At 38.7% G+C, this 26629-nt stretch overlaps 1 protein-coding gene across 1 annotated transcript in view; it reads left to right on the top strand.

The window, feature by feature from the left end:
* The first annotated feature begins 1233 nt into the window (after window positions 1-1233).
* LOC124170601 (dynein regulatory complex protein 11-like) overlaps window positions 1234-26629 on the top strand; it is an 86759-nt gene continuing 61363 nt past the window's right edge. The window contains exons 1-7 of the mRNA XM_046549426.1: window positions 1234-1436; window positions 1513-1674; window positions 8216-8398; window positions 8501-8764; window positions 13630-13770; window positions 22069-22268; window positions 26326-26567. Coding sequence (XP_046405382.1) covers window positions 1314-1436; window positions 1513-1674; window positions 8216-8398; window positions 8501-8764; window positions 13630-13770; window positions 22069-22268; window positions 26326-26567 — 1315 coding nt within the window. The 5' untranslated portion in view covers window positions 1234-1313. The remainder of the gene's footprint in view (window positions 1437-1512; window positions 1675-8215; window positions 8399-8500; window positions 8765-13629; window positions 13771-22068; window positions 22269-26325; window positions 26568-26629) is intronic.

The raw sequence follows: 26629 nt of genomic DNA, 5'->3' as shown, positions 1-26629 counted from the left end.
CATATTTTCGAAAAACAAAGTGAATGCAGTGAAAAAAAATTCTCCGCCAATGTGAAACAACTCTGAGAAAATGTTACGCAATGAAAGGGTTAATTTTGATTCTTTTTCTTTCTTATTAGGTGCGTTGTTTTTAATTATTGGCATTAGTTTGACAGTGAATGACCCACTGACATATGGTCTGCAATCACTTTTTTCTACATGGTGACTTTGTGATAGCGCTTAAGTATTTATAATTGCTTCTTTTTGATTAGCGTTTATACTACGATGTTTTTAATGATTCTTTATACACATTATGACATTGAGTATTATTTTAAGGAAAAATTTCATTGGTGCTTTGCGTTTTTGTTTTGTAAAATCCAATGTCCTAAGGAACTTCAGTTTCGTTTCCCAATGGCACTCCTTTTAGGATAGCGCCCTTGTATTAAATGTGTTATTGTTATTTTATTTCTGCTGCATGGTGGTTGTAATGATACGTTTCATAAATATTGATCATTTTTCTCTACCTTTAAGCTCGTTTCATTTGCATTCTGGCTTTAATGTATTTATGAATGACCCACTGAAACTTTGACTACACTTATATGATAAAGTCTTATTTTCGCGTATTATTAATAAAAAAGAATAATTTTATGTGGTTATATGGAAAAAATAAACGTTATTCTGGCATTTTACCTTGTTTCATTACAAAAATCGCACTGATAACGTTGATATAAAGCATTTATTCTTAGCTAATACATTGGCGTTATTTCTTGGAGCGTGGGATGACCTTCCATGGGTCAAGATAATGTACCCATAATCAGGAGAGTTTTAAGAGTTATGTGTAAATAGTAGTTTCAAGTTAAATATAACTACAAAAAGAAATTCAACGGCCTTTTTTACAGCCGTGTTATGTCTTATGATGTCTTTTGTGGATGATGCACAGGTTTCCTAATTTATGGCTGATTGGTGATTTAAAAAATTTCGTTTCAAACACATATAGCAAGCAAAACATGAAAAATACACTCTATGGGCAAGGGTATCTATACACGAACGATTTATTGTAGCTGATAACCAATAAGTCGTACATAAAACGCTTCCCCATCGCAAAATTGTTGCCGCCCACGCAAGAACATTCGATCATGAGATATAATATAACGCACGAAATCAAAAATAAAACTTCCGCATTCTTACTGGCTATATCATTGAAAACACTAAAGAGAAAGGTATCCGCCGTTTTCGACTGGTCGTCAAGGAAACATCACGTATACGCTTATACCCATGCTACCGTAACGAAGGTAGCCATTTTTTTAAGTATATACATTTGTGTACACATAATCATGGAGCGTACTGGTACTTTTTTCTACTGTAAAGAATATCACAAGTTGTGGGAAAAATCCCAAGAAGAGCTTAAGCTTATAACGAAGTATGAATCCGTATTACTAAAGGAGAAAGTACTAAAGGTAACACAGCATTCGCACTCGATGGGTTGCGATTCGGATATAATGACTTTCTTTTAATTGTATTCATTCATCTTAGGACAGAGACACAGCTTTGAATATAATGGGTTGCATATATCTCCAATATATTCGCGCAGTCAATAAGTTGGATGAATGCTTTGATCAAATAGTTCAACCACAGAAAAGAATTTTAATTAGGAGTGTGATGGACTCCTGCTTGTGTCGGATTCTGGAACTCAAGGTAACTATAGATCGACGCACGCGGGAATCATTGTAATAAATATTGTACCAACCTTGGTAGGGATAGCCAGGATAATAGAGCAGATATCGGGCAGAACATGGAAACTGAAGTCTTTCCCGTGTCACCGTAATTTTATGAGAAACAGACCTTTGGTACGTAAATAAATGGTAAATTAAGGAACGGTTAACCTTAACTACAACCCACGCTCTTCTCCAGACAGTAAAATATTAATATTTCCTATAAAGTTAAACTGTTCCTCATCATCGTATTGGAGGCTTTCTCTCACTATTCTAGAAAAACAAATTTTTACACTGCTCACACAAATGGTGGCTGATTCAATTATTTCCCATCAATCAATTAACTGTTTAAAAATCGTTAGATCTACACTCATTTTTTGCGATGAATCATTAGGAAAGAGAATTTAGCCCTCGGTCAATAATTTTTGTATACATATTCATATTTTGAAGTGATTATTGCAGAAGTTCAAATTGCATCCTACATTTGCATGATTGCATGCACACATACAACATGGCTTTCCTTAAAATATAATCATTTTCATAATTACCGTAAATAATACCAATTTTTTGGGAGAAGAGAGAGGGGAAGAAAAGTACTTGTTGAACAGCTTCTCTCTCCTAAGCTCAACATCTGGACCAAAGTATGTTGGAGCTTCTGTAGAGCAAAGACTTGCATCCAAACATGGAAGCCGGTCATACCTTGCCCAGGTACATGCGAGGGAAGAGGGACTTCCTTCCCCTGTAATTGGAAGTTGGGGTGGAAGGGGTGAGGGACCACACTGCCGTTCAGTGGGTGGAGTGATGCCCTTGGTTTTTGGGAGGGCATTCAGTATACTATACTACCTATAGGTATTAAAAGTACTGGGGAGCCGAGGTAATGGCTCTGCAGTCCTTGAGTTGAAGTGAATATCCTGAATTTTACCTTCACATGGTAGAGGGGGATAACATATATTATACAACCAATAAACACAGAGACCGATTAAGCTTTGGGATAAGAGGTTTTCCCACCATCAATAGTGCCAATGGCCTCATCCTTGTATGAGCAGGTGGTGGGTTTGGGCACCTTGTTGTCCTAGTGGTGACAAATCACTGAAATGGTAGATGAGCCTTCCATGACCCATGGCAGCAGGATGGAAAAGGCAAAGGAACACCAATGTATTAAAGATCTCCATGATATCCTTTAGTTTCCCTGGGTGACTCTATCCAAATCTATGAACATGAATACTCCCGTTTCCGTGATGAACTTTTCCGATTGTAAAATGTGTCTGCGATCAGATCGCAGAGAGGACACTTTTTAGGAGAAGCATATGTGACATGCAAGCAAATAAGGAGAAGTCTATCCAATTTGAAAGTAGGAACCAGGAATGTAAGAACTAAGAATGAAAGAAGAAAACTGGAAAATATAAAGAGTGAAATGATATGATATCTATGAACTTGGACTTAGCAAAGTGAGGTTATATATATGATGGACAAGGCAGAGTAGGAACAAAATATAGAAAAAGTTTGGAAAAAGGAAAAGTCTATCTCAAAAATAATATTGATGAGTGACAGAATATTAGGGATTTAAGTACGAGCAGAGCCAATAGAAACTCTTATTGTTCAAGTCTATACGCCTATATATCAGATGCAAAAGAAGGTGATGTGTACAATCAGAAAGAAGAATTGTATATGTACTGGAAATAGCAATAAGGGGCACGTAAGATCGGTAATGATGGGATATTAGAGCAATGTGGTTGGATGAGAGGGAAATGTTGTTGGTTTACACAAACTTGGAATGAGAAATGAGAGGGAGGAAAATTTTGCTCAATTTTTAGAGTCAAAGAATTAATGTATAGTTAATATTTATTGCTCAAGAACCATAAAAGAATATTGTATGCATGGAAAATCCCAGGAGATAAAACAAGTTATCAAATATATTTTATTACTGTAAATCAAAGGTTTAAAAATAGCATAAATAAATGTAAAACTCTTTCCGGAGGAGCTGCTGATACAGATCTCCTTATAGTCAACCTAAGAACTAAATTGAAATACATCAGGAGGAAAATGGGTACTGCTAATTGGGATGTTAGTAGTGGCCTTGAAGAATAATCCAAATGTTAGGTATGGAAATAAAGTTGATGGGCAACTGGCACAAGAAGATGAAAGTTTAGATATTGACGAGCAATGGAAACTATAAATAAATTTAGGAAAATAAAGCTAAATTATAATGAAGAATGCTCTCTGTAAAGGGCTTGATAAATGTGCAGGAAAGTACTTAGTAAAAAGAAAAGAATCGAGTCGATATCAAGAATTGCTTGATAAAATGGAAGAAAGACCTAAGTACAGAAACAGCAACACTGAGAAAGATAGGAAGCAATACAGAAAATTGAAAAATGAAATAAGAACTATAGATAAAGCCAGAGAAGTTTGCAGTAGCAGATACAAAAAAAAACTCAAGGGGGGCGCAAAAGATACCTTGGGCTACCTTTACTTTTATCATAATCAAAAATAATCAAGTCAAGTGTAAATTTTAAGGAAGTTTTATTTATAATGATTACACTAATATACAAGACAATGCCATCATATGATATAAAAAAGTTATAATTGTGGTTCTACAACATTAGGCAATGTGAGCGGACCCGTGAGGACCAGGGCTAACGCCCAATGACACTCCTAATCTATCTGCCCCTGGAAGTTTGTATGCAAAATCAAAGTGAAGCAGTAGAAACTCGGGAGTGACAGCAAAATTTTGAGAGGTAAAAGGTAATCAAAGGCTTTCGAAGTGTAGAGCCAAGAAGAATAAGTAAAAAAGGGATGCAAAAGAATGGAGGGAGAACACATACTATGGAGGAGGAAAAGAAAGTAAGCGTGGATTACATTGCAGAGCTATGTGAGATGAACATTCATGAAGTAAGTGCTCCAAATCTGGAATATATAAGCAAATTTGAGGAGAAGAAAAGAGGACCAAGAATTGAGGAATGGGAAGTTGAGAGAAGATATGAAAATTTGCTAAGCCCTTGGCTACAATATGATAGAAACAGAAAATAAAAGCAGGAAAATAAAACTGAGAATTTACCATTGAAAATTTTGGGAGGAGGGGGGGCACTTGATTGAGTAACATGCATAACAAATAACATACATGAAACAGGGAATTGGCCTAAATAACTAGGTACTAAAAACGGTACTAGTCCCAAAACCAAAGAATGTTAAGATTTTAGAACTAAAAATCTGTTAAAAATGCCTAGGTACCAATGCAATCGCACAAATTGTGTGATAAAGGGTCAAGAAGAAGATTGAAGAGACTTTAGGAAATGACGTTTGGTTATAGAAAAGGGGAGGGAGCAAGAGATGCCATTGGACACCTTAGAATGTTAGCTGGAAGATTTATAGAAATGGACAGATCAATGTATATTTGTTATGTATATTGATTGCAAAAAAGCTTTTGATAATGTTCAATGGAGCAGGTTGATGAAAGTATGCATTGAAATTGATTGGAAAGATAGACAATTTATGAGAGAGCTTAACATTAAACGGAAAGTTATAACGAAATAAGAAGATGAGGAAACCAAAGAAATGAGGATAAGAAAATAAGATAGAAAAGGTCGCTTGTCACCAGTAATCCTTCACACAGAAAACCTAATTGCAACATCTATAGAGAAGACAAGAGGGGTGATGGTTGGAGGAGTAAAAATAAAAAGTATTAAATATTCTGAATTTCAAATGATTGTGGTAGAGACAGATAAAGAGCCGCAGAAAAACATGAAAAGCAAATATATAGTTGGTGATGATGTGGACTTAAAATTAATATTAATAAGAAAAAAGTTATGAGGATCCAGATGGAATAAGGTGATATAGATATCACATTAAAAGGCGAGAAACATGAACTAGTAGAATGTTTCAAATACCTAGGTAGCCTGATTAATACAGATTGAAACTATACTCATGAAACTAAAAGTAAACCCATGAGCGAGTCAATTCATGGCAAAGAAAGCCTTTGCAAAAACAAAAGCTCTATTACTGCCAATGAAATACATATCACCCTAAGGGAGAGATTTGTTAAATGCTTCAAGTGGAGTATGGTCCTCTACGGATTGTAGACTTGGACCAGTAGGAAAGAGGAAGTGAATTGCTAGGAAAGTTTTGAAATGTGGTGATGGAGAAGAATGATGAAAGCTATGTGGACAGTCAAAGTGAGGAATTAACAAGTTTTTGAAAGGATTGTTTGAAAAGCTCAATCACACTGGCCATAAGAAGGAGAAAAGCAAACTGGTTGGGACATGTCATGAGGCATGACTTACTCCTGAGTACAATAATGGAAGGAAAACTGAAAGAAAAATGCAAGCGAGGAAGAGGACAATTTATTGAAGAAGGCATTATGTAAGTATTTTTTAAAGATTCTAAGGCATTTCCCAAATAATTGGTGAACACTGCTAGAGTCTTGGTGAGATATCGTTAGGCATTGGTGAATTTTCTTCAAAATGGCTTTAGAGCATTTCATGGGCATTCACTGAGCAGTGAAAATGCTTGAAGGAGGTGGGGGTTCATATAGCATTCCATTAGCATTTCACAGATGCTTATAACTAAGGTTCTTTTAGGCATGGCATGCTCTATCCTCAAGTGCTTGTGTAGTCTTCTCATTGGAGACCCTTCCAGGTGTTACTTATCCTAGATAAATGTTGAGAAAATACTATTAGGCAAGTAAATTGCTAGGAGTATGAAACATGAACTTGATGGCCCATCACTCCTTTGTATGGGACACACTTTGTTGCCTTTCATTACAGTTTCCCATATGCAATTCTCTTTTACTAGGTGGCAGGCATTGTGTTTCCTTATTTTGATTGACACAGTAGCCCTGAATAACAACTTGTTTTGATAGGGCAAACAATGTTATGCCCAGAAAAGAGATCAGTTCTTGATCTAGGTACTTATAATTTTTACAAACAAATAATCTTAACCAACACCACCATACGACCAATCCTAACAAAATGTGCCACTGAGATGAGCAATCACATCATGCGACCAAGCTGTTCAATAGTGTAAACATAGAAGAATTTTACAGGCTATATTGAAGTCCTTCTAATTTTTTGGATTGAATCTTTCTCTTTTTGTCTCTGACCAATGTCTCTTTAACATAAGCTACTGAAAATTGAAAGAAATCCACTCAAAACACCATGCAATCTTTAATCTACTGATGCAATCCTGAAGCACATGTGGTCACAGAAACAATCAGGATTTTTGAGGTTCACTCTCTTCTAAAAGAGACTATGGAATGCAAACAGTAGAACATTTGACAGGCTTTCATTTTGCCACACCTGAACTCTTAAAAGTATGCATTTGATGAGAGCTCGTCCATGAGGAATAAACGTCCATTTGGGGATTTTTCTATGCATTTGAGAAATCTCTCATGAAAAGAAATCACTGAGAATTAACATCGCTTGTAACAACACCTACCCACAAACCATTTGCAGCTAATACCACAAACGTTTACGCAAACCTTGAAGAAAGCCTTCCAAGGTTTTTCTTTGGTGTTTCTTAAGCATTTGCATGTGCACCTTTGGTGTGCATTATCAAATGCCCGAGATGTGCCTAGCAGGGCATTGTGATAGTTTTTATAATACGTTTGCATGAGAAAAGGTCAACATGGAGTTCACAATGCTCAACAAGTGCTTGAAAATTGCCAAAACATCCAGGGAATGTTCACAAAATGTTTTATTACCCATTCTCTATCAACATAAAACCGCCAGGGGGTCCAATAAATGGTGCCAGAAAGTACATTCACTAAAGGTCATCATAAGTCATCTACCTATCTTCCTTCCAAATATTAAACTTATAATTTTATAATAATAATTTGTAAGTGTTTAGCTTAAGTAAACAGGGCAGGGCACATGAAAGGCACAGTAAAGGAATACGTCAGACATTCTGTTTGAACTCTTTAATTCACGCACACTACAAATATATGTTTACCCTCGGATATCTAGCACAAGACTCCCCAAGTCTCTCCACCCTCAAAGCCACGCTCAGCACCGGTGTCACCCTATGACACACTTGAGGCCTTCCTATTGGTAGCAGCATTTCACATTGCATGTGAAACTTCCCTCTGAGACCGGGTCCCATGCCAAAATGTTAGCAGTGTAAGGTATTATAGCCACACCTAAATGTGATCCCACATCTGGAGGATACTCTTACCTCAAAAGAGACACCGAGCAGATGCAAGAACAAAAAACATGCACTCTTACAAATCATAAGATGAACATTTTACTCGGCTAGCCAAAAGTCCTTTCTACAACAGTGGACTTCAGCATCCCCTTTCCTCTCAGCATATCTTCCAACCACTAGATTTTCTATGAATGAATTTCACAAATCCAAGGATTTTTTGCAGAATGTACCCAACCCTCACCTATAAAATCGCCCTTCAGGTAGTAACAAGTTGTTTAGTTTTGTTTTGGCTTGACTAGTTATCCCATAATACACATTGAAATGAGTCAAAATAGAAATACCAAAACATTTAAAATTGTGCATTAAGTTTTTTTAAACTGATTTTTCAGCACAACATTGTTGAGATTGATATGTCTGACTTTACCTACATCGACTGCCTTGATGGTGAATATCCAGTGATGCTTCATGATGGTGAAATGAACATACCACGATATTTTATTCAGGATAGAAGATATGAGGTTGAGGAGAGAAAGGCCAATCTGAAGAGAGTTCTAAAAAAGCTGGGATGCTATGTTGAAGCAAGTTCACTTCTTAGCCATTAGAATTTCCAATGAAAAACTTTGGTGTTTCTGTTATGTAGTAACTCATTTAAATTACTAATGCATATATTCTAGGAGAAAGTTCAGAAGCCTATGACCCTTATCCAGGCTGTGTTGATTATTCAAACTCATGAAAGGGCTCGACAAGGGAGATTAAGATATGAATTTATGAACGAAATTAGGAAGCTGAGGGAGAAAGGAAAGCAAGTGACCTCCGAAAGTGATGACCAAGGAACATTAACGAATGCTGCGATTACCATCCAAAAAATTTGGAGGGGCTACAAATGCCGTAAACTGTTCAATAAAAGAAAACTGACAGAAATGATGCTGATAGGAATGGTAAGCCACTTATATCATATGCAAAAATTAATATTTATATTTCAAGCTACCATTCAGAGGAATAGCATAACAACAATTTCTAGCAATTTAGCTAATTTTAATCAAGGAAATTTTTTGTTCTAATATTATTACCAGGAGAATCCCAGCTATGTATTTCATACCCAGATAGCACAAAGTAAGAGAGTTATCCATTTCTTATGGTTTTCTGACGGAAAAAATTGATAAGCAGCTTATCGTAAGCCAAGAGACCTATATAAGGCAAGGAAAAGATTTTAGGGAAGAATAGGTAAGGAATACACTCAAATACCGTTCGATAAACATAAGTCGCTTCTGTTGGAGTGCCCAAGGTAGCAGAACAGCATACTACACATGCTACGCTGCTCAGCCCGACATGAATTTAAATCCTACCGGTGAAATTGTGTCTTTATAAGAGCTGAACAACTGATAACAGATTTTCCTGTGAGTACAAAAAAATTAACAACTGAAAGCGACTGGCTGGTGAAGATACAGAGCATAATACACGTACCTACTTTTTCCTTGTGACGGAAAGTAAAAAAATATTCCATCTGAGAGAGTCAAACACGTGACCCACAGATGAGTAGCTATGTATGCTAGCCATTACACCACCACACTAGTTAGGAATGAGAGGCATAGGTACCACTTTAAAATCCAATCGCAGTACACTCTCGATTATCCGGGCTAATGGTGGGGAGAGGTGGGATGAATAATTGGAAAACACGGATAATCCAAACTTTACTTTTATGTAATTTTCATAATAAACGAGAATTATGCAATCTATTATTACTTACTCACATGCCCATTATTTTAGATTGCTTTCCAAAATCATTAAGAGCTTTCTCTTCTCAACCACGATCTTTTTCACAGTGATAACGTGATTGTACTCGTATTCCTACTGCTACATGTAATACCTGGTTTTCTGAAAACCACGCACCTGTAGCTGCGAGGTCACAGATTCATAAAAGTGGGTTGCACGAATGCTTCGAAACCACTGTGCGACGTCGGATCCTACACTGACATGCACCATGCCAAGTAGTCGCGTCCCCCACAAGTTGCTCAGGATGCAACTGCTGCAGGACGTGGATCCGTAATCACTAAGCCTGATCCCGCACTGCGATGCTTGGAAGAAAGGAGCACGGAACTCTCGTGAAGGCAACAGGCGTGCAATAATGCCATTGAGCAGTGGCAGTTATAGGAAACCAGGACTTAGGGCAAATTGTCCACACTGGCGAGTGCCTACCTATGACTCATGCTATCTCTATTTCCACTTCCCCTCTGCTTTCACTTCTGCTATTCCATTCCTCTCCAGTTTGGCCTTGACTGGTAATGGCATGAACATGCCTGAGTGCGACAAAATCTCCTGTTCCCTCGGGCCGTATTCAACTGTATGCGAGGCCACGGCAATAATTGCATATTTGCGATATGAAATATAGAATTAAAGATCGTAAGTAACATTTCTCTGAATAGGGTAGTTTCCTTCATCAAAGAAAACGAAAGGCATTGATTGCGATTCGTTACCCACCATTAGTGTATTCATAATATACAAATTATTTGGTTTTAGAAATACCGGTTTAGACCAATTGCAAGGGTCAATTTTATCCTCATTTGAAAAAGGCCCGATTGGTGCCCATGCGATGCCACTCCACATGACGTCACAGGGACCTAGTTTCTATACGAGTAGATAGGAGTTTTACATCATCTGAGGTTACCAATGCATGCATGAGGCACAGAGCTCAGGGAAACATGTCTTAATAATCACCTATTAAAACTGGCAAAGGTGGGAAAGTTTTCTTCATTTGATAAGGTATTAATAATCCTTATTTAAGCCAAGCGCTACCAGCTAGCATGGTACTCTGCTACCTGCCAGCATACTGCGTCGTATCAGCGCTCAGAGCCTCATCCCTAGGTCACTTCAGTTGCGGCAGCGGGAACTAGAACGACAGCACACATTCATACTCAGCCGTCGCGTTTTCGCGCGCTTAAAAATTTTCACTTTTCATTTTATCGCGAAAAATAGATATCGTCATTTAAAAATCTAAAAGCGTGAAATATATACTCCAGGAGTAATAATCTTTCGATTTAGGCAATAAAAAAATAATAGGAAACCACCCTATTTACGAATGATTAACCTTTGAAGAATATTCTAAAATTAATCAAGAGTTTTTGTCCTCCGCTGATCATTGTCTACAATGCAAGAGCATATGTCCAAGTATGGTCAGTGCTGATTTTCGGGTTCCTCAGCCGCGTTGGTTGATTTTGGATGAAAACAGTTTCGGGAGCCAGCCTGCTCCCGTCTTCAGGTCGAAGGTGAGAAGTTCTCGTTTTTGGCCGCCTTATATGGCTCTGTCCCGCTCTGTGGTTGCTTTAATGCGGGTATAGCTCAGGCAGGGCTGGCCTTAGGGCGGGGCGACCGCCCCGGGCCCCCGCGCTTTGGGGGGCCAAAAAATTAAAATATACGATAGTTTTGAAAACGCTATTTCAACTATTACTGTATTGTTAAGTCCGTGCTAGACAAAAAATAATATTATGAAAAAAGAATAATAATGCAGTAATTTTTATTGTGCAATTGCGTTTGTCAGTACAGTACTGTGTCGTGTGAGTGATAACAACGAGTGAGAGAACTTGACATGAGTGAGAGCGGGCGCGGCTAGGTAGTTGAAGGCGTAGTGTGGCGAGGGGAGGAGTGATGATTCATCGCAACCAGCACGGCGCCGTGTTGGCCAGCAACACAGCTGATAAGGGCACCTCTCAAGACAGGCTCTCAGGCCCCGCGCGCCCATCACACACTCACGCGCTTTAGACTTACAACTAATTAACTTTCATAATCTTACTTATAAAAATACGTACCTATTGAAAAAGCGCGCTTTTTATGTTTATTTTACGTTATAATTTTATGAATAAATATAATTATAAATTTTATTTATATTATACTATTTTGAACTCATCTGCAGGATGGTATCATAACGGCGTAATTACGAAGCCTGAATTTAGGAGGGGAACACATACTTAGCCAGAGAGTGGTAGGGATTCAAAATGCTCGAGTTTGTAGATGGGGTATAGAGTTTAATATTTTAAGTGAAGGGCCCCGCACTGAAGGTTCGCCCCTAGCCCCGCACCTGCTAGGGCCGGACCTGAGCTCAGGTGTAGTGCATCCTGGTTTCTGGTGTAATGATGGTGAAAATCAGAATTCCTCAGGAACTGCCTTAAGTTTGCTTTAACAAATAACAAAGTTATAAGTATGTATACACATGGGAGTGGAAGGATATTAAAACTCTTAAATAAGGGGCGACATGGTGTACTTTGAGGTGCAAATGCCATAAGCCGGATCACTTTTTTCTGCAGTTTGAAGACTTTTACTGCTGCAGCAGTTGATCCCCAAAAAATGATGGTATTAATAATTTGCGAATAGAATCGACCATAGTATAGGGTACGCAATATCTCACTGTTCTGTTGTTGTTGTGTTCTCTACCCACAGTGCACTACTTCCTTGATTGTCTGCTATGTCACGTTTCATTAGGTCAAACCGGGTGATTCTAATGGTTGTATTACACTGGTCACTTCTATTTTCACCAGTTTTCTCACTTCACACACGTACAAAAATTGAATAATACACTTCTTAATAAAAAAAAAATAAGTACAATGAAATATTTTCATTCAACCATAAGGTTGCTGCTATCGCTCCCATCCTTCGAGTGGCGATGACAAAACTTTGTGATGGCAAACATTGGATTGAGCAAAGGGGCAGCAAAAAAAAAGAACGAGCCATCACAGTATTCTTAAATTTGAAATAGCCACACATCCCACCAATGGACCTGTTATTTCTACTGAGGTCCATTTACTCCAAATGCAATAGAAAGCCCATCTAGAATAATCTTGCACTGATTAAAGGTAAACAGTAGTTTGAAGATAGTAAGGCCAGCAATAATCAAGATATTTTTCACACCCTTTCTATTCAAGATCACTTATATATCTGACTACATGAGTATGAATCTTTTGATGAATTCTAATCATCAAAATCTTGGAATGCATACAATCACTTCATATAGACGAAAAAGGATAACTAATACCTCCCCTGCAAGGCACTGCTTTTTAAGAAAACTCCCATGGATTGTAGTAACAAACTAACTGGCATTGGCTAAAAAATACTAGGTATGGCCAACCTAACTATTTCGTGAAAGGACATCAATTGTAAAAATGTCACAGAAGTCAGCCATTACAGAAACTGTCAAAAGGAATCATGAAGAAAAGAGAAGAATGGAATAATCCACTATGAGTAGAGCAGCAGTCATTGATAAGTTTGAGGAAAGGCACTATAAACACTTGTGATAAAGAATAGTGAGAATTGCTGTTGAAAAAATAAAATAAAAACTCAATTAGTGATGGTACTTTTATCTCTTTTGGATGTCAATTTGCCAAAAATTTCTTCATATATAAATCAGGTAGACTTGTCTTCAGCCCATGGATTGTCAATACCACTAGGACTTCAAACTATCTGTAGCTAGCTGGAAAAATATTCTTTAGACATCCTGCTAATGAATCGGATTTTATTTACAGAGTGTACAGTGATTTTGAGTTGAACGTCTTATGTGATACCTTATATAATAATAATAATAATAATAATAATAAGCACGTTCCTCCTACTCCAGGGAGTACTTAGAACGTGCGTTTATTCCGATTATTACATGAGGGCTTACCTAAAGGTTTTTTCCTCCTAAATCACATTGTTACATTATTCTCTTTTATACATTTATATATTGAATATTATACACTCCTTCTTCGTCACGGTTTCTTTCCGTCTCCCTCCGTTCAGTCTCTAGTTATGCTTCTTCTTTTATCTCCTATTTCAGTCCGCCTTCCACCGGTCAACCTCCAGTCTCCTTCCTCCTGTCAGCCTCCCTTCCTCTGGTCAGCCTCCCTCCATTCAGCCTCCCTCCATCTGGCCTCCCTCCAATCGGCCTCTCTCCATATATCCTCCCTCCAAGTCACAAGTCAGCCTCCCTCCATTCCACCTCCCTCCATACAGCCTCCCTCCATTCAGCCTCCCTCCGTATCAGCCTCCCTCCATGTAGCCTCCCTCCGTATCAGCCTCCCTCCGAATCAGCCTCCCTCCATTCCGCCTCCCTCCATACAGCCTCCCTCCTACAGCCTCCCTCCATACAGCCTCCCTCCATTCAGCCTCCCTCCGTATCAGCCTCCCTCCATGTAGCCTCCCTCCGAATCAGCCTCCCTCCATTCCGCCTCCCTCCAATCAGCCTTGCTCCAATCTGTCTCTCTCGAGATCGCCATTCTCCATATGGCCGCTCTCCTTTCCTTCTCCTTCCGTTCCATCTCCCGCTCCGTTTCTTTCCGTGCTCATCATTGATCTCCCTCCTTTCGGCCTCCCACCATTCCGCCTCCCTCCTTTCGGCCTCCCTCCATTTAGACACCGCGCAATGTCCGTTCAGTATATGGTGATCGATTGTGGTCGGCTGCACTCATTTCTTATCTTTACCTTCCTGACGGCCGCCCTCCAATCCGTTACTCTTTTCCGCCTACCTTCTTCCTACCTCCATTCCTCATCCAGCATCCGTATTTGAGCTGTATTCTTCTTGAATTGCTGTCCGGTGTGTTCGAGCGTTCAGCCTCATTTGTGTAGAACATAACACTCTTTTATGCTATCTCACACTATTTCACAATGTTACATAGGGCTTGTCTCTCAATTTTATGTGCATGGAGTACGGTGTCTAAGATGCTTGGATCCCTGTCCAGTAAGAGGCTCAATTGAATCCTGAGACGTTCTGCTTTAATGCATTCCCTCACTCTATGTTGCGCTGTATCCTCAATGAGGCATTCATCACAGAGATGAATGTCCGATTTTCCAAATCTGTGTAGATACATATTGAAATTGCCATGCCCGGTTAGGATTTGTGTTGAGGCCGGGGAATGGTTTAGTTTTATTTTAGTCCTTTGTTCGATGTTAGGAAATATGGAATGGGTGTATCTTCCTTTTTGTGAACCATCCCATTCCTCCTGCCACTTCTTATTTGTCTGCTTTCTTATTGTTTTCTTAAGGTTTATGGTTCTTCGCAGCATATCGGGTAACAGTTCAACATCCCCGTAGGGCACGGTTTCACCAGTTTTAAGTAATGAAATGGCCCGTCGTTCCATTACAGCTAGTCTTAGAGGAATTATGTTGGACACAACACATAGAGCTTCTGTACTCACTGTGGAGTAACTTCTTGTTATTGCAATTAAACACAATCGTTGTATTTCATTTAGTTTCCGGGATATGCGCGAGTGGTCTGCCTGATGTCCCCAGATTTCTGCGGCGTAGGTTACTATTGGCAATATAACTCCATTGTACAGTGACGCTAGATTGGGATGTCCGTAAATGCATCGGAAAGTTCTTTTCAGTGCCTGAAATATTGATTTAGCTTTCCTACATAAGTAGTTGGCATGGGCTATGAAGTTTATTTTGTGATCTATATAAACACCTAGATATTTGAATGCCCATGTTCGAAGTATCTGTTTATTATTAATTTTGACTTTTGGATTCCGTTTCATTTCTTTTCCAAAAATCATATATTCACTCTTCTCTTCCGACAGGGTGAGCTTATTTAGTCTGGCCCATGAGGTTACTATTTGTAAGCAGGTTTCGGCCGTCGCCTCTAATTCAATTCTGTTATTTGCTGATATGGTTAAAGCTATATCATCAGCGTATGCTATGATGTTACAGCCCATGGGGAATTCTGCGTCTAATAATGGGTTTATTATGAGATTCCACATGAGTGGGCCAAGTACTGAACCCTGTGGACAGCCTTTGTGGAAATTGAGAATTGATGAATGATAAAGATTTAAAAAACAGTTGTTGTATCTTCATCATGATACCAAAGTGATTTTGGCAAAGGCCAGAGGAAGTATTTCCTTTGAGCCCGGTAAATTGGGATCAATACATAACATTTGTTGGGGTTGCTTTTCATCATAATGCTTAAGTACATAATTAAGGAACAAAAATCATGAGGAGAATGTGAGGGGAGGTGATGATTCTAAATTTTTGGAAAACTTGGGCTGAACTTTATAGGCATACTATCAAAATTCTATTGCAAGTAAAGTTTTGCAAGTTTATTTGAGATCTAAATAGAAGAGACTACTATCAAAATACTAATCACCTGATGCATCTACTCATTGAGAAATAGTCTTGGTCACATTTTTCAACCTATACCCAAAGACATACCAAGGAAAAAGATTTATCACCGAAGTGGAGTCTGGTATCCGGATTCTTCAAAACCCGTGGCCAACAAAATCACAGAGGACATAGCTCATGTCTGGCACAGGGCTAAACTACCGATGTCGAATATTACACTGAAAGAAAAAGCTGCTCTCAATGCCCTCCGTGAGAACAACAATATTGTGATCTAACCTGGCGACAAAGGAAACGCGACCGTTCTCTTGGAGAAGGAGAAATATAACTTAAAGATAGAAGAACTTCTGTTGGACACCATTTAGGTACAATAAACAGGAAAAGAACCCCATGGCCAAAGCAGAGCAGGAGACAAGAGATCCATGATCAAGAGGTCCTCTATTCCAAATGAAGAACAGAGATGGCTAATTACATCAACACCCAAACCACCGAGGCTATGCGGCTTACCAAAGTTACACAAGGAGGGTGCACCACTGAGGCCCATAGTCAGACAAATTGACGCTCCAACCTATCGACTCGCCAAATACCTAGCCCAAACTCGACAGGATTGCGGGGGAAACACCTCTTTATATGTGAAGAACTCAACGCATTTCATGGATATAATAAGAGGCATTATCATCGAAACGGAAGACATCATAGTAAGCTTTGACGTGGTGTCGCTTTTTACGAACATGTCTATTGAAGAATCAGTGGAGATTGTGAAAAAGCTGAGAAGCTCAAGGATTTCCCCAAGCTTGTGGAGCACTGCCTAAGGAACACCTTCTTCCTGTGGAATGGCCGTCATAACGAATAATCGGACAGAGCAGCAATGGGTTTGCCCCCATCTGCTGTGATGGCCAACCTCTTCATGGAAAAGTTTGAGGTGGAGGCCATTAATACCGACCACAATCAACCAAAGCTTTGGCTGCGGTATGTTGATGATACGTTCATCATATGGCCACACAGTGCAGAAGAAATGGACAAATTTCTGACTCATCTAAACAGCCAACACCAAAGGATCCACTTCACTATGGGAAAGGAAAGCGAAAACAAGTTATCCTTCTTGGACGTCATGATTAAGAGGAAAGACGATAACAGTCTTGGACATGCTGTATATAGAAAGGCAACACACACTGACCAATACCTAAACAAAGCATCACACCACAATCCTACCCAAAAGGCCTCGGTAGTGACCTCTATACTCCATGGAGCCGTCACCATTTCTGATACCAAATCATTAGATTCAGAGAAAAAGCACCACAGCAATAATCAAGAATGGCTACGACAGGAGAATGGTCTTCAAAAGTGCCGCTAAGGTGAAGAAGATACCCTCACTACCATCTGAATAATGCCAGGCCTCTGAGAAGGGGAAATCAACCAAGCCTGCAGCACGAATTACAATGCCATACATTACAGGAGTATCAGAAAGTATTGCAAAGATACAAAGGAAGCATGACATAGTCATAACGTTCAAGTGCGTGACCAAGATCCAAAAATTGTACCTGGACCAAAAGATCGAATCCCACAGGAACTGTATAAAGTGCCAATCTCCTGAGGAAGATCACATGTTAGTGAACCATGCTGAGGAATGGCGACAAGAATGAAGGGGCATGTAAGAGCCACAAGTCAGAAAAAACTGCACTTGTCAGCCTTTTCAGAGCATGCTTGGAGAGAGTTGGGCCACAAAATTGATTTCAATAGTGGAAAGATGGTGGCAAAAGAGAGCCACTACTATCCAAGGCAGATCAGGGAAGTATTGGAAATCCACAAAACACCAAAGATTAACAGAGACAATGGCTATTCAATCAGCAACGTGTGGAAGAGAGTACTGACCCATCAGCACACAGGGGGAGGACAGCCAGTACAATAGAAGGCAAAACTTCTCACCTTCAACATGAAGACGAAAACAGGATGGCTTTTTAAACTGTAGTCAACCATAAAAGATAAACGTGGGTGGAGAACCCGGAACTTGGCAGTCATTGGTAATGTGGTCGTCACATCAGCCAAGGAAAAATAATAGCATACTTTTGAGATGTCTCACTAAGTTGTGAGTAAGGGAGTCTCTCACAATAGGTGTCAGTGGTTCCTTCTGGTGTATTTTTGGCAACCCATAGGACCTTCGTAGGACTAGTGGTGGTTTTGCAAGGAATGCCTTGGTCTCCACAGTGAAACCCAATATGTACCTTGATGGAGATGGTGGACTCTCTCATTATGGCATTCCCTGGATCCTGGGGTAAAGTGCCGAAGGAGGTTTTCTGGAGTGGTTGCAGCACTTTCCTATGTTGGTCACCGAGAGCATGATTGCATTCCCTTTTTCAGCTTTTAGAATCATAATAATATCAAGCAAGGTCTCTCTGAAGTTCATTTTATTCAGCCCTGGTTATATTGGGTTACAGCAAAATGGACCTTTTCGGGACCATCATTATTTCACTCCATTCGTCCTCATAATCACCAATTGGAAGTTCCTCTACTGCTTTTTCCACCTCTCACACAAACTCTATTTTTGTAATGTTATCAATACAGGTGCACAAGCCTTGGCCTAAGACGGTGCTGGCAGCATCACCAATGTTCTTTGTCTTTAGGTTAATAATCATCCAGTCTTTATCAATCAGCATGGAGTGGGCCTTGTAGTCAATATATCTTATCATAAAAGCAATTTTCCTAGGGCTCAGAAAATACCGTATAAGTGTGTGTAAGAGGCGCACCTTTTTCCCCGGATATTGCAGCCGAAAATTGGGGTGCGCCTCTTACACAAACTTCTTATCTTCCCCCCCTCCCCTTCATCGGCCGCAAGTCCAAGGAGAACTGAGTGGCCTTGGTTTTCAGCGTGAGTCAGTCATCTGAAACCCTGGGTCATAAACAAGCGGCAGGGAGGCGAGTTTCTCCCTTGGTGACGTATTTTTAAAATGCTCCTATTTGCTTCTCTTGTAAGCATTGTGCCGTCACGTCGGTACCCCAGAGCTGAACATGGAAAAGATCGCGTGGGGTTTTTCGCCCCGGAGGGCACGCTATATTTATTGCCACAAGTGGGCATCCCGCGGCATTTATACTGCATATAGTAATCGCTTATCAAACGTAGAGAAACGCATAGTTTTGAAGGACATACCTGGTTAATAGTCAACATTGTCTTGCTGAGCAATTTCCATTGCGCTGAGGACCTGATTTTAAAAAAATCATCTTCAGACGCTAATATAAGGATTTTTGCGACTGAAAATCATATTGGTGACAAAACCTGCTGTTTAAAAAATTCGAACGAGTGTGCTCATTGTTGAACTAAATTGTGGATAGAAGAAATCAGAAATGCTTATAAGTGAAGAGCGTTGAAGGAGTGATCGAGGGGAAGGAGCGCGCTCCCTCCCCTCCGTATTTCAAGCTATGAGGCTATGAGCAAAGGAGCAAGGGAAGAACACGTCCGATCTTGCATGTGACGTCGTTGCCTTCAAAGTAAAGGGGCGAAGGTGCAGCAATGTGATACATGCAGTTTGCATTACCTGAAGTTTCCAGTCCGTCTCGTCTTGTTTGAATGCGCTAATGCTACACTTGTTTCCTCCGAAATTGTGCTGTTTGGACTATTTTGAATATTAGTATCTTTGTTTTACTCATAAATCTTTGTGTCAATCAATTTGTGCTTAAAAAACTTAAATGCTGTCAGATTTACGTCGCGTTAGGTCTCATTCTTTTAAGAATCTCGTGCGTGTCATACAATTGCTGAAAGATATCGAGATATCTTGGAGCTCAGTAGGTGACTCACCTAGCATTTGACCTTCAGAAACTAGGACAATTGAACCTGGTAGACCGAAAAAGGTCAGTTGGTGAGATGGGGTAGGGATGAAACACGTTTCCATTGTTCCCCTGTAACTTGATATTTTCCTATTTCCCTGTGGGGTCTGGGAAAGGAAAAAAAAACGGCAGAGGCATTGGCTGATGGAGGGCCAAAGGTGGTTCTGTTATATCTACGACGTGGTTATTATCCTACAGTGCTGAGATTGCCCCGATTGTCGTCCAAGCTCTTGAGAAGCGTCATGCAATGTGCCTGTCGTGTTTTGCCTTAAAATTTTCCACGGCTGCAATTCTATTGCATACTCCTGCGAGAGCATTTAAACAAAATTGTTCGTGAGTAGGACCAGCATCATAGAGCAACGGCGTATGCGAAGGGAGGATTGGAACTTTTTCTATTCCCTCTTATGACGCTACTTCTGCCGCAGTTATAAAAATTTCCTCTTTCAATTAGAATTGAAAGAGGAAATTTCGATAACTGTCGAAATTCCAGGCATATGCCTGCAACACCGCACGATAGGATAAAAAAATTCTATAGCTTCGATGCTCAAAATAGGGGTGCGCCTCTTACACATGTGCACCTCTTACACATGCTTATACTGTATACTCCCAGGAATAAGGAGAGAGATATGAAGCAAGGTGTGCCATCAGTCTATTCATATTGCTGTCCAATCCTCTCCCTCCTCTTGTGACAAATTCTTTCCTGAAACAATGCTAGGCTTATTCATCTTCAGATGTGATTGGCTATCTGGGAATCAGTGGCGGATATAGAAAAAACTCAAGGGGGGGGGGGGGGGCGCAACATATCTTGAGTTGTCTTTACTTTTATCGTAATAAAAGATGATCAAGTCACAGGCAAAGTATATGAAAATTTTATTTAAAGTGATGATAAACATGTAAAAGACAATGCCATCTTATGATATAAAAAAGTTACAATTGTGGTTTTGCAATGTTCGGCAATACAGGCGGACCCGCAAGGGGGGGCGCACGCCCCCCATTTGTATCCGCCACTGCTGGGAATCAACGGCCTATCAGACCTAGGCAAATGTTACCTTCTGAATAAAAATCAGAATGGTTCCTTTTCATTCTCTATTGTTTTTGCAAAGAATTTTCAGTTCTCTTTTGGCTAGGTTCTGTGTACTCAAGTCTTTTCTGAAACCACCCTGAATTGTTCACAAAGCAAGGCTTCTTTCTATTTGACATTCTTAGTCTCCACTTAATGGTTACTTAACTATGGCAGTGCTAACATTTCCTATTAAAAAAATTACTTAAACTCAGTTACCATGTCAATGCCAAAATGTTATGTAATTCAGTAACACAATTCCACTTAATTTGATGACCTTCCTTCTTCAATAGATGGTTCCAGCTCTGATAATTGGCAAGAGTCATGAACCAATGTTACACTATCTCTACACATCACATACCTTTACCATTTAGTGAGTTTAGCTCGACGAGGTAAATAACATAAAAATATCCCAGGTTGGGCAGAAGCACAGGACATAAAAAGATTAAAAAAACACTCACAGAACTAAATTTTCGGTGTTATACATCCACCTTCCTCAGAGTTAGTCTCCTACCTAACTCTGAGGAAGGTGGATGTATACCACTGAAAATTTAGTTCTGTGTTTTTTTTAAGTCTTTTGAAGGTGGATATATACCACCGAAAATTTATTTCTGTTAGTGTTTTTTAATCTTTTTGTGTCCTGTGCTTCTGCCCAACCTGGGATATTTTTATGTTGTACATGTATATACAGATGTTGAGAAAGAAGTTAGTACTTCGAAAGCTTCCGAGTTTATTTTTCCAGTGTGAGTGTTTCTTTTTTTGTCTCTCTGTGTTTATTGATATTGACTTGAAGTATTTATATTACGTGCCACGTGCATTTCATTTTTCCAAAATATTAATATATAAAAAGCCAGAAATCAGAGGGTGAAAATGCTACCCGACTGGGACTCGAACTCAGAACCTCCGGGTTGGCGGCCGGTTGCTCTAACTTGGGTGCTCTGTGTGAATGATTGAAGAAGTGTATCGGCCATATTGGCTCATTCCACTTGGGCTCAGCGTGCCCCGAAATGCATGTTCCTGTCTCTTTCCTGCTATCGTGTGAGTGTGTATCTTTCCTTTCATCCTTGTGTCCTCGTCCATTCCTTCTGTTGGTGAGTGGTGAGCTGCCATGGTTACATCGTGCTGTGAAACATTTTCAAAACATTTAATGAGATAAATAGAAAAAAATGTAAAATATTTATTGTAGCTATGTATACTACAGAATTCTTAAACTCATATAATGTATTAGTATTGAAGCAATCAAGATGTTTCTCATTTTCAAGAAGTCATAGATGTAATATTTCATAGATTCCACAAGCATCATACCGGGACCCAGCACAAAAGAGAGCTGAAGAAATCAGTAAACGTCGGCATCAGATACAAGCCTACCATGACGTAAGGTATAAACAGGTAGTTCCAGGAGAAAAAGTAAGACTTCTCCTGAGGAAAGGGAAAATACTGAAGAAGAAGTATATTACTCAAATACGTGAATGGTACTTCAAAGAAAGGTAAATATTTAAAATACAGTAATATCTTAATTATCACACATTCAATTATATTGGATTGCATTCTTATCACCCCAAAGGCAATCCCCAAACCTTTCTCAAAATCTCCCTTTTCTACCCAACCCTTGCACAAAACTACTGCATCCCACAGTACATATACATAGGTATATGTACTTCTCAATGGAATGAACAAAAAAAGAAAAAGCATGACACAGTAATCAAGGTAAAAAATGCCATGGTAGTGAATTAATGGATCATCATGAATGTTTTTAAAGTCATGACTGGATCCTTTACTTATGCCTTTGGGCTTTCCCCTCCAATATGACTAAGCTGAGGACATTACCTAAAATGCCTATTTATCCTTTTAGTAGGGATAGCAATTTTTTGATGCTATAAGTTCATTTAAGATTATTAATATCAAAATTAAGACCATTAATACTGCCTAAAAATGCCTATTCCGCTGTACTTTCTTCTAATGATGTTGCCTAATTGAGGGCCTGAAAAGGTAATATTCTTCTCAGAATCACAAAACTTTATTCCTGATGGAGCCAGTCTGTTACTTCAGTGTCTTTTTAATGTATTTAATTTGTAATGATACCACAAAACATGCGTAGACAAAAACCATACAAAGTATTATCATTAACGAGTACCTACAGAACAACTTAAGATATGTGTTTTCCACATAACTGTTTCAGCTGGGTGAATGAAATTCTCTCAGTATAGCTCTATTATCAATTAGGCCAGATTCAACAATGATCAGAATTTCACCTGATTGATATTTAGTGAGTAATATCAATACGCATTTCAATGGGTATGGTCTATTTGCTTATAATTTCTTAAAAAATACTGATTTGAGACTGAAATTCGATATCCTTAATCTGCTGTGTTATAATTAAAGCTGTGATTATTACAGTTATATATTCACATTCAAGAAGGGACAAAAAATAAGGATGGTTTGGGATTGATTCCTTCCTCTCTTTTTCTTTTATGGGGTTAGAAATACAAAGTTCATTTTCAAAATTTAGTGACATTTTAAAAAATGGAAATTTTTTATCAACATTTCTGCTTATGACTCAGGATTTATGAACTTTAGAGATATATGTCTTCTGAATGCAACATCAAATTACATAGCATGACTAAAATCTTTTGTCGCTAAGGTTTTTTCTCCAATGAACCATTCGGGCTCAAGAAGAAAATTAGCATTTTATGACTGTCTTAGCAAAAAGCCACTTTCTTCTGAGGTAACAAAATAAGCCTCCTTTGGCCATGTTTTTTTGTTTTGATGGTTGAATCCTATTTAAACAGTGTTGAATCCGACAAGAACATTTTCTTCCATCCTGTCAGGAAAAAATATGCAAAATGTCGTAAAATTGCAAAAATATGCAACATTCACCACTACTCAAAACACGAGTTCTTTCCATTTTTCATTCATGCTTTGTCTTATCTATCTTACCTTCTCAAAGGAAAGCATTGGAAAAGTCTTTAGAGAGCAGAGTGTGGTTAACTGACCCCTTACTTTTTTTATAGAATAGGGTAGTTTCCTTCATCAAAGCAAACGGAAGGCATTGATTGCGATTGCGACCATTAGTGTATTCATTATATAAAAATTATTTGGTTTTAGAAATACCGGTTTAGACGAATGGTAAGGGTCAATTTTATCCTTATTTGAAAAAGGCCAGATTGGTGCCACTCCACGTGATGCCACAGGGACCTAGTTTCTATACAAGTAGATAGGAGTTTTATATCATCTGAGATTACCAATGCATGCATGAGGCACACAGCTCAGGGAAACATACCTTAATAATTACCTATTAAAACTGCCTATGGGCGGAAAGTTTCCTTCGTTTGATAAGGCATTAATAATCCTTATTTAAGCCAAGTGCTACCAGCTAGCAGGGCACTCTGCTACCTGCTAGCATCCTGCGTCTAATCAGCGCTCAAAGCCTCGCCCCAAGGTCTGCACCTCACTTGCGGCAGCGGGAACCAGAACAACGTCACCCAGAGTTTTCCCATCATTCATACTTAGCCGTCACGTTTTTGCAGGCTTGAAAATGATCACTTTTCATTTAATCGCGAAAAATAGATATCATCATTTTAAATCTAAAAGCGTAAAATACGTACTCTAGGAATAATAATCTTTCGATTTGGGCAATAAAAAAATAATAGGAAACCACCCCATTGCCAAAAATTGGAATAAATCACTAATCCAGTGCTCTTTCAAATTTATATTTTTTAAATTATGCAATTAATTTTTACGAGGCATAAAAAAGTTACACAAGATTTACATCCCTGAGATGATAGAGTTAGCATTATACCTAATTTAAACCAAATGTAGACATCTATATCTGGTATACAGCAAATCTAATGATTTCCCATTCACCGTATAAAATGTAGATGCCTATCATTAGCCTGCATCAAGTCTACATTTGGTATACCCTAGGGGCAAATGTAGCTCATTTTTGGTACACTGGCAATGCAAATGTTTTAGGTTAACTCGTACAAATTCATTCTCATTATCTTCAGATACGAATAAATCAATCACTTTGTCCGTTGAAACACTGTATTCATTAAAACTTCCACTTATATTAGATACGCTGCAATCAGAAAAAATGTATCCATTTAATATATTTTTTTAAATTACTAAATTAATTCCATGAAACTGTCTGTTTGTGGCAATGTGATTTTAGGAATGCCAGCTGGCAGTCCTAAATTCATATTGCCGCCAGTTTTGTAAGACTTACCAAATGAGGTTGATGCCTTTTTGTTAGAAGCACATGACTTATTTCATGCTATTGCTATCACAAAAACAGTTAATGATTAACATATAAAAGCAATCCCTTGCCGCCTAAAAACCAAAAAAGGGTTTCCATGTGAACTATCCTGCAATGTACGCACTCGTAGTATACATCATGTTTAATCATGGCCTGCATCGAACTTCCAACAGTTAAGTTACCTGTAGACTTGAAATAGATAGATTTTTATAAGTCTACAATTTTTCGTGTGCTCCCAGGGATGTATATATATACTAACAAGTCGCAAAAAAAGAAGTCTCAGCTTCTTGGGAACATTTATCTCAAATACCTACTATTAAAACACCAGTAACTTAGCAGCACCAAGAGTTATTCATAATTTCTAAAAAAAAATCTCATAAGAATTCGTTAAAGAATCATTAATTGCCAACACAGGTTATGGTGACTTGAACGCCTGCCGTATAATAACCTGAAAGGTATGAGACCTGCTAAATATTCTCTTAGAATTCTACAAGAAATGACGAGTTTTTATGAGAAATGCGGAGCTCTTATAGGATTTTGTAATTCTGTAAGAATTATAAAATCCTATTAGAATTCTATAACTCTCACAGATTTCGTATAGAATTCTATAAGAAAATCTGTAAGACTTAAAAGAAATTTCCAATAGGGTTGATGTGGATGCAGATCCCACATTTATCAGATGTAACTTTGGTTTACACCCATTAATCATGCCATTGCTGAAAGCAAGAGACTAACTCCTTGTAATGGCTACAGATACAATATGAACTTAGAAAGGGGAACCTTTTCATCTGCCTATTAATGTCAGAAATCTATTAGTCAACAATTTAAGATGTCAAACCAAGAAACCTTGGCTAGGAGCACATTTGTGAGGACGGACGTATGTTATGAGGAAATTGTGCTTAGTGAAAATAAGCCAAATATTTATAGTTGACTACAGTGATGGCAGATTTAAGCCTTTGTCTGCTAGTCTTGGGATTGTGGGTTCTAGTCCCACCTAAGCGGGTTATGATTCATCACCTCAGGCATAAGTGTATGTCAAGCTCTGTTTGCGCAGTCCCAGCAAAACCTGTAAACACTGACAGAATGGCCGGAAATTCTATATTTTTTGAGTACCTATTTAAAGTGCTTATTTTGAAATTGTTATGGCTATTTTTACATTTCAAGTGCCTAAATGTCCTCGGCTTAATTACAACCAATAATCAAAGCTCTCCTCTAGATATGTATTGTTAAATAACCAACATGTATAATATCCTAACTTCAAGTTGATGAATTGAATTATCTGTACCCAGGAAAGAGAAGAAAAAATTTCCTGATTTACCATCAAAGGAAAAAGGTGGCTCAGCAGCCATATTTGGCATGAAACCAAAGAAGAGATCCTCATCTAAGTCCCCCAAACCACCCAAAGTGAAGAAGGAGAAAGGAAAGAAATCAAAAGCCAAGGAAAAAGGCAAAGATTCTAATCAGGGAGGAATTAAACTTCGTCCTAGCAGATTTCGAACGGAAATAATGGCAGGAATCAATGAATTTCAGAGTAAGATTTTCAATGCCATACAAACGATACATACAATTTGTGACAATTTACAAAGAAATAGA

The sequence above is a fragment of the Ischnura elegans genome, chromosome X (assembly GCF_921293095.1).
Source record: "Ischnura elegans chromosome X, ioIscEleg1.1, whole genome shotgun sequence".
NCBI lineage: Eukaryota > Metazoa > Arthropoda > Insecta > Odonata > Coenagrionidae > Ischnura > Ischnura elegans.
This window is presented reverse-complemented; position numbering and strand designations above follow the sequence as displayed.